The sequence below is a fragment of the Phyllobates terribilis genome, unplaced genomic scaffold (assembly GCF_046119375.1).
Source record: "Phyllobates terribilis strain yellow unplaced genomic scaffold, ASM4611937v1 Scaffold_3__8_contigs__length_932513732, whole genome shotgun sequence".
Classification (NCBI taxonomy): Eukaryota; Metazoa; Chordata; class Amphibia; order Anura; family Dendrobatidae; genus Phyllobates; species Phyllobates terribilis.
In genome coordinates this window covers 20,083,543-20,098,708 of record NW_027362763.1, presented here as the reverse complement: position 1 = coordinate 20,098,708, position 15,166 = coordinate 20,083,543, and the positions used below count along the sequence as shown (strand labels likewise).

Sequence of the window (15,166 nt, the reverse complement as noted above, 5' to 3'; positions counted from 1 at the left end):
CACACTAGCAAAAAAGAAGCAAGACAAAAATATATCTCATACCCTACCATAATTATATATAAATGTAAAGCAAAGTTGCATAATAAATATAGGGTACTTAGTGAACTATTTTTGATCAAAAAAAGTATACAAGCCGTCCCACCAGCGGCAAGGTGACCCTAAATTGGGACGGTACCTATACTGCCTATATTAAAAACCTTACTGTATATCAAAGTTGAAATAATGCATATAAAAGGGTAGACAAATAGGACCGGGTCCCAACTCCAGACCACCTAGGCCCGTGGTAAGCTACATATATACCAGTCAGCTCAACAAAAGGGAATGCCGCACCCTTAAATTGCACAGAATGCAAACAAGATAAAAAACCAAGCAATGTGAACTGAGGTCTAAGATGGTAGACATGCAAGAATTAGGAGCATGTTCACACTAGCAAAAAGAAGCAAAACCTGCAAAAGACAAAACACAAAAGACAAAAATATATCTCATACCCTACCATCATTATATATAAATGTAAAGCAAAGTTGCATAATAAATATAGGGTACTTACTGAACTATTTTTGATCAAAAAAAGTATACAAGCCGTCCCACCAGCGGCAAGGTGACCCTAAATTGGGACGGTACCTATACTGCCTATATTAAAAACCTTACTGTATATCAAAGTTGAAGTAATGCATATAAAAGGGTAGACAAATAGGACCGGGTCCCAACTCCAGACCACCTAGGCCCGTGGTAAGCTATTACCACGTGGGAGATTATACAGTATACACTGGAGGATTCTGGGTGATGAGAGGAGACTGCTGGGAGATTATACAGTATACACTGGAGGATTCTGGGTGATGAGAGGAGACTGCTGGGAGATTATACAGTATACACTGGAGGATTCTGGGTGATGAGCGGAGAGGAGACTGCTGGGAGATTATACAGTATACACTGGATGATTCTGGGTGATGAGAGGAGAGGAGACTGCTGGGAGATTATACAGTATACACTGGAGGATTCTGGGTGAGGAGAGGAGAGGAGACTGCTGGGAGATTATACAGTATACACTGGAGGATTCTGGGTGATGATTGGAGAGGAGACTGCTGGGAGATTATACAGTATACACTGGAGGATTCTGGGTGATATGAGAAGACTGCTGGGAGATTATACAGTATACACTGGAGGATTCTGGGGGATGAGCGGAGAGGAAACTGCTGGGAGATTATATTGTATACACTGGAGGATTCTGGGTAATGAGAGGAGACTGCTGGGAGATTATACAGTATACACTGGATGATTCTGGGTGATGAGAGGAGAGGAAACTGCTGGGAGATTATACAGTATACACTGGAGGATTCTAGGTGATGATTGGAGAGGAGACTGCTGGGAGATTATACAGTATACACTGGAGGATTCTGGGTGATATGAGAAGACTGCTGGGAGAGTATACAGTATACACTGGAGGATTCTGGGTGATGAGCGGAGAGGAAACTGCTGGGAGATTATATTGTATACACTGGAGGATTCTGGGTAATGAGAGGAGACTGCTGGGAGATTATACACTATACAGTGGAGGATTCTGGGTGATGAGAGGAGAGGAGACTGCTGGGAGATTATACAGTATACACTGGAGGATTCTGGGTGATGATTGGAGCGGAGACTGCTGGGAGATTATACAGTATACACTGGAGGATTCTGGGTGATGAGAGGAGACTGCTGGGAGATTATACAGTATACACTGGAGGATTCTGGGTGATGAGCAGAGAGGAGACTGCTGGTAGATTATACACTATACACTGGAGGATTCTGGGTGATGAGCGGAGAGGAGACTGCTGGGAGATTATACAGTATACACTGGAAGATTCTGGGTGAGGAGCTGAGACTGCTGGGAGATTATACAGTATACACTGGAGGATTCTGGGTGATGAGAGGAGACTGCTGGGAGATTATACTGTATACACTGGAGGATTCTGGGTGATGAGAGGAGAGGAGACTGCTGGGAGATTATACAGTATACACTGGAGGATTCTGGGTGATGAGAGGAGAGGAGACTGCTGGGAGATTGTACAGTATACACTGGAGGATTCTGGGTGATGAGAGGAGACTGCTGGGAGATTATACAGTATACACTGGAGGATTCTGGGTGATGAGAGGAGAGGAGACTGCTGGGAGATGATACAGTTTACACTGGAGGATTCTGGGTGATGAGAGGAGACTGCTGGGAGATTATAAAGTATACGCTGGAGGATTCTGGGTGATGAGAGGAGACTGCTGGGAGATTATACTGTATACACTGGAGGATTCTGGATGATGAGAGGAGAGGAGACTGCTGGGAGATTATACAGTATACACTGGAGGATTCTGGGTGATGAGCAGAGAGGAGACTGCTGGGAGATTATACAGTATACACTGGAGGATTCTGGGTGATGAGAGGAGACTGCTGGGAGATTATACAGTATACACTGGAGGATTCTGGGTGATGAGAGGAGAGGAGACTGCTGGGAGATTATACAGTATACACTGGAGGATTCTGGGTGATGAGTGGAGACTGCTGGGAGATTATACAGTATTCACTGGAGGATTCTGGGTGATGAGAGGAGACTGCTGGGAGATTATACAGTATACACTGGAGGATTCTGGGTGATGAGAGGAGACTGCTGAGAGATTATACAGTATACACTGGAGGATTCTGGGTGATGAGAGGAGAGGAGACTGCTGGGAGATTATACAGTATACACTGGAGGATTCTGGGTGATGAGAGGAGACTGCTGGGAGATTATACTGTATACACTGGAGGATTCTGGGCGATGAGAGGAGAGGAGACTGCTGGGAGATTATACAGTATACACTGGAGGATTCTGGGTGATGAGAGGAGACTGCTGGGAGATTATACAGTATACACTGGAGGATTCTGGGTGATGAGAGGAGACTGCTGGGAGATTATACAGTATACACTGGAGGATTCTGGGTGATGAGCGGAGAGGAGACTGCTGGGAGATTATACAGTATACACTGGAGGATTCTGGGTGATGAGAGGAGACTGCTGGGAGATTATACAGTATACACTGGAGGATTCTGGGTGATGAGAGGAGACTGCTGGGAGATTATACAGTATACACTGGAGGATTCTGGGTGATGAGCGGAGAGGAGACTGCTGGGAGATTATACAGTATACACTGGATGATTCTGGGTGATGAGAGGAGAGGAGACTGCTGGGAGATTATACAGTATACACTGGAGGATTCTGGGTGAGGAGAGGAGAGGAGACTGCTGGGAGATTATACAGTATACACTGGAGGATTCTGGGTGATGATTGGAGAGGAGACTGCTGGGAGATTATACAGTATACACTGGAGGATTCTGGGTGATATGAGAAGACTGCTGGGAGATTATACAGTATACACTGGAGGATTCTGGGGGATGAGCGGAGAGGAAACTGCTGGGAGATTATATTGTATACACTGGAGGATTCTGGGTAATGAGAGGAGACTGCTGGGAGATTATACAGTATACACTGGAGGATTCTGGGTGAGGATAGGAGAGGAGACTGCTGGGAGATTATACAGTATACACTGGAGGATTCTGGGTGATGATTGGAGAGGAGACTGCTGGGAGATTATACAGTATACACTGGAGGATTCTGGGTGATATGAGAAGACTGCTGGGAGATTATACAGTATACACTGGAGGATTCTGGGTGATGAGCGGAGAGGAAACTGCTGGGAGATTATATTGTATACACTGGAGGATTTTGGGTAATGAGAGGAGACTGCTGGGAGATTATACAGTATACACTGGATGATTCTGGGTGATGAGAGGAGAGGAAACTGCTGGGAGATTATACAGTATACACTGGAGGATTCTGGGTGATGATTGGAGAGGAGACTGCTGGGAGATTATACAGTATACACTGGAGGATTCTGGGTGATATGAGAAGACTGCTGGGAGAGTATACAGTATACACTGGAGGATTCTGGGTGATGAGCGGAGAGGAAACTGCTGGGAGATTATATTGTATACACTGGAGGATTCTGGGTAATGAGAGGAGACTGCTGGGAGATTATACACTATACAGTGGAGGATTCTGGGTGATGAGAGGAGAGGAGACTGCTGGGAGATTATACAGTATACACTGGAGGATTCTGGGTGATGATTGGAGAGGAGACTGCTGGGAGATTATACAGTATACACTGGAGGATTCTGGGTGATGAGAGGAGACTGTTGGGAGATTATACAGTATACACTGGAGGATTCTGGGTGAGGAGCGGAGACTGCTGGGAGATTATACAGTATGCACTGGAGGATTCTGGGTGATGAGAGGAGACTGCTGGGAGATTATACAGTATACACTGGAGGATTCTGGGTGATGAGCAGAGAGGAGACTGCTGGGAGATTATACAGTATACACTGGAGGATTCTGGGTGATGAGAGGAGAGGAGACTGCTGGGAGATTGTACAGTATACACTGGAGGATTCTGGGTGATGAGAGGAGACTGCTGGGAGATTATACAGTATACACTGGAGGATTGTGGGTGATGAGAGGAGACTGCTGGGAGATGATACAGTTTACACTGGAGGATTCTGGGTGATGAGAGGAGACTGCTGGGAGATTATAAAGTATACGCTGGAGGATTCTGGGTGATGAGAGGAGACTGCTGGGAGATTATACTGTATACACTGGAGGATTCTGGGTGATGAGAGGAGAGGAGACTGCTGGGAGATTATACAGTATACACTGGAGGATTCTGGGTGATGAGCAGAGAGGAGACTGCTGGGAGATTATACAGTATACACTGGAGGATTCTGGGTGATGAGAGGAGACTGCTGGGAGATTATACAGTATACACTGGAGGATTCTGGGTGATGAGAGGAGAGGAGACTGCTGGGAGATTATACAGTATACACTGGAGGATTCTGGGTGATGAGTGGAGACTGCTGGGAGATTATACAGTATTCACTGGAGGATTCTGGGTGATGAGAGGAGACTGCTGGGAGATTATACAGTATACACTGGAGGATTCTGGGTGATGAGAGGAGACTGCTGAGAGATTATACAGTATACACTGGAGGATTCTGGGTGATGAGAGGAGAGGAGACTGCTGGGAGATTATACAGTATACACTGGAGGATTCTGGGTGATGAGAGGAGACTGCTGGGAGATTATACTGTATACACTGGAGGATTCTGGGCGATGAGAGGAGAGGAGACTGCTGGGAGATTATACAGTATACACTGGAGGATTCTGGGTGATGAGAGGAGACTGCTGGGAGATTATACTGTATACACTGGAGGATTCTGGGTGATGAGAGGAGAGGAGACTGCTGGGAGATTATACAGTATACACTGGAGGATTCTGGGTGATGAGAGGAGAGGAGACTGCTGGGAGATTATACACTATACACCGGAGGATTCTGGGTGATGAGAGGAGACTGCTGGGAGATAATACGTTTACACTGGAGGATTCTGGGTGATGAGAGGAGACTGCTGGGAGATTATACAGTATACACTGGAGGATTCTGGGTGATGAGCAGAGAGGAGACTGCTGGGAGATTATACAGTATACACTGGAGGATTCTGGGTGATGAGCTGAGAGGAGACTGCTGGGAGATTATACAGTATACACTGGAGGATTCTGGGTGAGAAGCTGAGACTGCTGGTAGATTATACAGTATACACTGGAGGATTCTGGGTGATGAGAGGAGACTGCTGGGAGATTATACTGTATACACTGGAGGATTCTGGGTGATGAGAGGAGAGGAGACTGCTGGGAGATTATACAGTATACACTGGAGGATTCTGGGTGATGAGAGGAGACTGCTGGGAGATTATACTGTATACACTGGAGGATTCTGGGTGATGAGAGGAGAGGAGACTGCTGGGAGATTATACAGTATACACTGGAGGATTCTGGGTGATGAGAGGAGAGGAGACTGCTGGGAGATTGTACAGTATACACTGGAGGATTCTGGGTGATGAGAGGAGACTGCTGGGAGATTATACAGTATACACTGGAGGATTCTGGGTGATGAGAGGAGAGGAGACTGCTGGGAGATGATACAGTTTACACTGGAGGATTCTGGGTGATGAGAGGAGACTGCTGGGAGATTATAAAGTATACGCTGGAGGATTCTGGGTGATGAGAGGAGACTGCTGGGAGATTATACTGTATACACTGGAGGATTCTGGGTGATGAGAGGAGAGGAGACTGCTGGGAGATTATACAGTATACACTGGAGGATTCTGGGTGATGAGAGGAGAGGAGACTGCTGAGAGATTATACAGTATACACTGGAGGATTCTGGGTGATGAGAGGAGACTGCTGGGAGATTATACAGTATACACTGGAGGATTCTGGGTGATGAGAGGAGAGGAGACTGCTGGGAGATTATACAGTATACACTGGAGGATTCTGGGTGATGAGTGGAGACTGCTGGGAGATTATACAGTATTCACTGGAGGATTCTGGGTGATGAGAGGAGACTGGTGGGAGATTATACAGTATACACTGGAGGATTCTGGGTGATGAGAGGAGACTGCTGAGAGATTATACAGTATACACTGGAGGATTCTGGGTGATGAGAGGAGACTGCTTGGAGATTATACAGTATACACTGGTGGATTCTGGGTGATGAGAGGAGACTGCTGGGAGATTATACAGTATACACTGGAGGATTCTGGGTGATGAGAGTAGAGGAGACTGCTTGGAGATTATACAGTATACACTGGTGGATTCTGGGTGATGAGAGGAGACTGCTGGAAGATTATACAGTATACACTGGAGGATTGGAGGATTCTGGGAGATTATACAGTATACACTGGAGGATTGGAGGATTCTGGGAGATTATACAGTATACACTGGAGGATTCTGGGAGATCATATAGTATACATTGGAGGATTCTGGGAGATCATATAGTATCCACTGGAGGATTCTGGGAGGTTATACAGTATACCCTGGAGGATTCTGTGAGATTATACACTGGAGGATTCTGGGTGATGAGAGGAGAGGAGACTGCTGGGAGATTATACAGTATACACTTGAGGATACTGGGAGATTATACAGTATACACTGGGGGATTCTGGGAGATTATACAGTGTACACTGGAGGATTCTGGGAGATTATACAGTATACACTGGAGGATTCTGGGAGGTTATACAGTATATGCTGGAGGATTCTGGGAGATTATACACTGGAGGATTCTGGGTGATGAGAGGAGAGGAGACTGCTGGGAGATCATACAGTATACACTGGAGGATTCTGGGAGATTATACAGTATACACTGAAGGATTCTGGGAGATTATACAGTATACACTGGAGGATTCTGGGAGATTATACAGTCAGTATACACTGCAGGATTCTGGGAGATTATACAGTGTACACGATTATTCTGGGAGATTATACAGTATACACTGGAGGATTCTGGGAGATTATACAGTATACACTGAAGGATTCTGGGAGATTATACAGTATACACTGGAGGATTCTGGGAGATTATACAGTCAGTATACACTGCAGGATTCTGGGAGATTATACAGTGTACACTGGAGGATTCTGGGAGGTTATACAGTATACACTGGAGGATTCTGGGTGATGAGAGGAGACTGCTGGGAGATCATACAGTATACACTGGAGGATTCTGGGAGATTATACAGTATACACTGAAGGATTCTGGGAGATTATACAGTATACACTGGAGGATTCTGGGAGATTATACAGTCAGTATACACTGCAGGATTCTGGGAGATTATACAGTATACACTGGAGGATTCTGGGAGGTTATACAGTATACACTGGAGGATTCTAGGAGATTATACACTGGAGGATTCTGGGTGATGAGAGGATAGACTGCTGGGAGATTATACAGTGTACACTGGAGGATTCTGGGTGATGAGAGGAGACTGCTGGGAGATTATACTGTATACACTGGAGGATTCTGGGTGGTGAGTGCAGAGGAGACTGCTGGGAGATTATGCAGTATACACATGAGGATTCTGGGGGAGGAGAGGAGACTGCTGGGAGATTATACACTGGAGGATTCTGGGAGATTATACAGTATATACTGGAGGATTCTGGGAGATTATACAGTATACACTGGAGGATTCTGGGAGATTATACATTGTACACTGGAGGATTCTGGGAGATCATACAGTATACACTGGAGGATTCTGGGAGATTATACAGTATACACTGGGAGTTTCTGGGTGATGAGAGGAGACTGCTGGGAGATTATGCAGTATACCCTGGAGGATTCTGGGGGAGGAGAGGAGACTGCTGGGAGATTATACACTGGAGGATTCTGGGAGACTATACAGTATATACTGGAGGATTCTGGGAGATTATACAGTATACACTGGAGGATTCTGGGAGATTATACATTGTACACTGGAGGATTCTGGGAGATCATACAGTATACACTGGAGGATTCTGGGAGATTATACAGTATACACTGGAGGATTCTGGGAGGTTATACAGTATACCCTGGAGGATTCTGGGAGGTTATACAGTATACACTGGAGGATTCTGGGAGATCATACAGTATACACACTGGAGGATTCTCGGAGGTTATATAGTATACACTGGAGGATTCTGGGAGATCATACAGTATACCCTGGAGGATTCTGGGAGGTTATACAGTATACCCTGGAGGATTCTGGGAGGCTATACAGTATACACTGGAGGATTCTGGGTGATGACTGGAGAGGAGACTGCTGGGAGATTATACAGTATACACTGGAGGATTCTGGGTGATGAGAGGAGACTTCTGGGAGATTATACAGTATACAGTGGAGGATTCTGGTTGATGAGAGGAGACTGCTGGGAGATTATACAGTATACACTGGAGGATTCTGGGTGATGAGAGGAGAGGAGACTGCTGGGAGATAATACAGTTTACACTGGAGGATTCTGGGTGATGAGAGGAGACTGCTGGGAGATTATACAGTATACACTGGACGATTCTGGGTGATGAGAGGAGACTGCTGGGAGATTATACTATATACACTGGAGGATTCTGGGTGATGAGAGGAGAGGAGACTGCTGGGAGATTATACAGTATACACTGGAGGATTCTGGGTGATGAGAGGAGAGGAGACTGCTGGGAGATTATACAGTATACACTGGAGGATTCTGGGTGATGAGAGGAGACTGCTGGGAGATTATACAGTATATACTGGAGGATTCTGGGTGATAAGAGGAGAGGAGACTGCTGGGAGATAATACAGTTTACACTGGAGGATTCTGGGTGATGAGAGGAGACTGCTGGGAGATTATACACTGGAGGATTCTGGGAGATTATACAGTATATACCGGAGGATTCTGGGAGATTATACAGTATACACTGGAGGATTCTGGGAGATTATACAGTATACCCTGGAGGATTCTGGGAGGTTATACAGTATACACTGGAGGATTCTGGGAGATCATACAGTATACACTGGAGGATTCTGGGAGGTTATACAGTATACCCTGGAGGATTCTGGGAGGTTATACATTATACACTGGAGGATTCTGGGTGATGACTGGAGAGGAGACTGCTGGGAGATTATACAGTAGACACTGGAGGATTCTGGGTGATGAGAGGAGACTTCTGGGAGATTACACAGTATGCACTGGAGGATTCTGGGTGATGAGAGGAGAGGAGACTGCTGGGAGATAATACAGTTTACACTGGAGGATTCTGGGTGATGAGAGGAGACTGCTGGAAGATTATACAGTATACACTGGAGGATTCTGGGTGATGAGAGGAGACTGCTGGGAGATTATACTATATACACTGGAGGATTCTGGGTGATGAGAGGAGAGGAGACTGCTGGGAGATTATACAGTATACACTGGAGGATTCTGGGTGATGAGAGGAGACTGCTGGTAGATTATACAGTATACACTGGAGGATTCTGGGTGATGAGAGGAGACTGCTGGGAGATTATACAGTATATACTGGAGGATTCTGGGTGATGAGAGGAGAGGAGACTGCTGGGAGATAATACAGTTTACACTGGAGGATTCTGGGTGATGAGAGGAGACTGCTGGGAGATTATACACTGGAGGATTCTGGGAGATTATACAGTATACACTGGAGGATTCTGGGAGATTATACAGTATACCCTGGAGGATTCTGGGAGGTTATACAGTATACACTGGAGGATTCTGGGAGATCATACAGTATACCCTGGAGGATTCTGGGAGGTTATACAGTATACACTGGAGGATTCTGGGAGATCATACAGTATACCCTGGAGGATTCTGGGAGGTTATACAGTATACCCTGGAGGATTCTGGGAGGTTATATATTATACACTGGAGGATTCTGGGTGATGACTGGAGAGAAGACTGCTGGGAGATTATACAGTATACACTGGAGGATTCTGGGTGATGAGAGGAGACTGCTGGGAGATTATACAGTATACACTGGAGGATTCTGGTTGATGAGAGGAGACTGCTGGAAGATTATACAGTATACACCGGAGGATTCTGGGTGATGAGAGGAGACTCCTGGGAGATTACACAGTATGCACTGGAGGATTCTGGTTGATGAGAGGAGACTGCTGGGAGATTATACAGTATACACTGGAGGATTCTGGGTGATGAGAGGAGACTGCTGGGAGATTATACAGTATACACTGGAGGATTCTGGGTGATGAGAGGAGACTACTGGGAGATTATACAGTATATACTGGAGGATTGGAGGATTCTGGGAGATTATACAGTATTCACTGGAGGATTCTGGGTGATGAGAGGAGACTGCTGGGAGATAATACAGTTTACACTGGAGGATTCTGGGTGATGAGAGGAGACTGCTGGGAGATTATACAGTATACACTGAAGGATTCTGGGTGAGGAGCCGAGACTGCTGGGAGATTATACAGTATACACTGGAGGATTCTGGGTGATGAGAGGAGACTGCTGGGAGATTATACAGAATACGCTGGAGGATTCTGGGTGATGAGAGGAGACTGCTGGGAGATTATACAGTATACACTGGAGGATTCTGGGTGATGAGAGGAGACTGCTGGGAGATTATACAGTATACACTGGAGGATTCTGGGTGATGAGAGGAGACTGCTGGGAGATTATACAGTATATACTGGAGGATTCTGGGTGATGAGAGGAGAGGAGACTGCTGGGAGATAATACAGTTTACACTGGAGGATTCTGGGTGATAAGAGGAGACTGCTGGGAGATTATACAATATACACTGGAGGATTCTGGGTGATGAGAGGAGACTGCTGGGAGATTATACTGTATACACTGGAGGATTCTGGGTGATGAGAGGAGAGGAGACTGCTGGGAGATTATACAGTATACACTGGAGGATTCTGGGTGATGAGAGGAGAGGAGACTGCTGGGAGATTATACAGTATACACTGGAGGATTCTGGGTGATGAGAGGAGACTGCTGGGAGATTATACCGTATACACTGGAGGATTCTGGGTGATGAGAGGAGAGGAGACTGCTGGGAGATAATACAGTTTACACTGGAGGATTCTGGGTGATGAGAGGAGACTGCTGGGAGATTATACAGTATACACTGGAGGATTCTGGGTGAGGAGCGGAGATTGCTGGGAGATTATACAGTATACACTGGAGGATTCTGGGTGATGAGAGGAGAGGAGACTGCTGGGAGATCATACAGTATACACTGGAGGATTCTGGGAGATTATACAGTATACAATGGAGGATTCTGGGAGATTATATAGTATACACTGGAGGATTCTGGGAGATTATACAGTCAGTATACACTGGAGGATACTGGGAGATTATACAGTGTACACTGGAGTATTCTGAGAGATTATACAGTATACACTGGAGGATTCTGGGAGATTATACAGTGTACACTGGAGGATTCTGGGAGATTATACAGTATACACTGGAGGATTCTGAGAGGTTATACAGTATACACTGGAGGATTCTGGGAGATTATACACTGGAGGATTCTGGGCGATGAGCGGGGACTGCTGGGAGATTATACAGTATACACTGGAGGATTCTGGGTGATGAGAGGAGACTGCTGGGAGATTATACAGTATGCACTGGAGGATTCTGGGTGAGGAGAGGAGACTGCTGGGAGATTACACAGTATACACTGGGGGTTTCTGGGTGATGAGAGGAGACTGCTGGGAGATTATACAGTATACACTGGAGGATTCTGGGTGATGAGAGGAGACTGCTGGGAGATTATATAGTATACACTGGAGGATTCTGGGTGATGAGAGGAGACTGCTGGGAGATTATACAGTATAGACTGGAGGATTCTGGGTGAGGATAGGAGAGGAGTCTGCTGGAGGATTCTGGGAGATTATACAGTATACACTGGAGGATTCTGGGAGATTATACAATATACACTGGAGGATTCTGGGAGATTATATAGTTTACACTGGAGGATTCTGGGTGTTGAGAGGAGACTGCTGGGAGATTATACAATATATACTAGAGGATTCTGGGAGATTATACAGTATACACTGGAGGATTCTGGGAGATCATACAGTATACACTGGAGGATTCTGGGAGGTTATACAGTGTACCCTGGAGGATTCTGGGAGATTATACAGTATACACTGGAGGATTCTGGGAGATTATACAGTGTACACTGGAGGATTCTGGGAGATGAGAGGAGAGGAGACTGCTGGGAGATTATACAGTATACACTGGAGGATTCTGGGTGATGAGAGGAGACTGCTGGGAGATTATACAGTATATACTGGAGGATTCTGGGTGATGAGAGGAGACTGCTGAGAGATTTTACAGTATACACTGCAGGATTCTGGGAGATTATACAGTATACACTGGAGGATTCTGGGAGGTTATACAGTATACACTGGAGGATTCTGGGTGATGAGAGGAGACTGCTGGGAGATTATACAGTATACTCTGGAGGATTCTGGGTGATGAGAGGACACTGCTGGGAGATTATACAGTATACACTGGAGGATTCTGGGTGATGAGAGGAGACTGCTGGGAGATTATACAGTATAGACTGGAGGATTCTGGGTGAGGATAGGAGAGGAGTCTGCTGGAGGATTCTGGGAGATTATACAGTATACACTGGAGGATTCTGGGAGATTATACAATATACACTGGAGGATTCTGGGAGATTATACAGTATACACTGGAGGATTCTGGGAGATTATACAGTATACACTGGAGGATTCTGGGAGATTATACAATATACACTGGAGGATTCTGGGAGATTATACAGTATACACTGGAGGATTCTGGGTGTTGAGAGGAGACTGCTGGGAGATTATACAGTATATACTAGAGGATTCTGGGAGATTATACAGTATACACTGGAGGATTCTGGGAGATCATACAGTATACACTGGAGGATTCTGGGAGATTATACAGTACACTGGAGGATTCTGGGAGATTACACAGTATACACTGGATGATTCTGGGAGATGAGAGGAGAGGAGACTGCTGGGAGATTATACAGTATACACTGGAGGATTCTGGGTGATGAGAGGAGACTGCTGGGAGATTATACAGTATACACTGGAGGATTCTGGGTGATGAGAGGAGACTGCTGGGAGATTATACAGTATACTCTGGAGGATTCTGGGAGGTTATACAGTATACACTGGAGGATTCTGGGAGGTTATACAGTATACACTGAAGGATTCTGGGTGATGAGAGGAGACTGCTGGGAGATTATACAGTATACTCTGGAGGATTCTGAGAGGTTATACAGTATACACTGGAGGATTGTGGGTGATGTTGGCTTCCTATATACCATATGCCCTCTCTCCCTACAGACCTCAGAGGACCCTGGAGGACACCAGGACATTATGGTGGAGGATCAGCCGCTTCCTCTCTTCCCCGGTAAGGAGAGGCCAGTATGTGACTGGAGGAGATCCTCGCACACATTAGCGCCGGGTCTCTTCCGGGATAGGGCTCTTTATTGTCCTGATGTAGAAGCGATTGTGAGTTGTTCTCAGCTTTGGTGTAAATGAAAGTGACCACAGGAGACCTGGAGGGATCAGTGACCGCAAGAATGGAGTGATGGTTGCGGTGGCCACAGACAAGTCCTCTCTCCTCCTTCCTGACTGATTTTTCATAGTTTTTTGTTTTGCTCTATACAGCACAATATAATTTCCCGCTTGTGATTGTGTCCTCTGTACATTGTGTCATTCTGTGTATTGAGTTTTGTTTTCACTCTGATTTTGTGTTACTGGAGAAACAGGAGAAAGGCAAGCTCTTCAATGTGGTTTCCTGCCCCTGTAGAGGTGAATCCTCCTGGCAGTGCTGTCACAGAGGTTACCACAGTGTCTGACTCTCTATTAGAGAAGGCTTTTTTATGAAGTACAGGTGTATTGTCACTACTCATGGACAAGCCGTGAGTAGTGACAATACAGTAGTCAAGAAGCCTGAGGTCAGATACCAGAGGGCTTGTGGTACAGAGGGGCAAGACAAAGGCGTGGTCTGGTAACAGTCTGAGGCCAAATGCCAGGACGGTAAGTCAAGAAAAGAGTAAGTAAGATAAACGGATAGTCAGAGGTCAAGTCCAGGGTCGGGATAATTTACAGGAATGGTCACGACTAGAGATGAGCGAACCCTATCTTAAAAGTTCAGGGTTTGTACTCGACAGTGAGTGTCCGGTGCTCATCACCGACCACAGATGTTATGATCTGCCACATAAACTAAGGAAAGAATGGGAAAAGCTGTCCCTACAATAAGACTAAGCTGAATCTCTACGATGTAGCGGGCAGCCTGTAGCGGGCAGCCTGTTCCTTGTGAACAGTCCTGCCTTCGTCCTCGCCTAGTCTGAACGGAGACCTATAGAATAAAGGGAGAGGTCCCTAAAAGAATTAAGGACTGGGACAAAAATGGGACACCTCCTAACAGAAGTTTTTGCAGAGCAAAAAGACAAACTAACAGAAAGGTCCTAGAGGTCCCAGAGGACCAAGCAAACTAAACAGAGATTGGCACCGAAGCACCTGGCTAGAGAGACAGGTAAAAAACACTGAAGTCCAGCGAAGTCAGAAGGGTGGAGCTGAATATATAGGCAGCTGGTCACTTGACCTCAAAACACAAGATAGAAACAAAAACTAACAGGAGGGTTCTAACAGTACCCCCTCTTCTATGAGGATCCTCCGGATCCTCCAGGACCAGGCCTATCAGGAAACCTCCCATGGAAAGCTTTAACAAGCCTAGGAGCAGAGACATAATCCATCCTTACCCAGGAGTTGTCTT

The 15,166-nt window shown here is 45.9% G+C and overlaps 1 protein-coding gene across 1 annotated transcript in view; it reads left to right on the top strand.

The window, feature by feature from the left end:
- LOC141258706 (uncharacterized) overlaps nucleotides 1-15,166 on the top strand; it is a 98,308-nt gene that overhangs the window by 56,458 nt on the left and 26,684 nt on the right. The window contains exon 5 of the mRNA XM_073673728.1: nucleotides 13,729-13,795. Coding sequence (XP_073529829.1) covers nucleotides 13,729-13,795 — 67 coding nt within the window. The remainder of the gene's footprint in view (nucleotides 1-13,728; nucleotides 13,796-15,166) is intronic.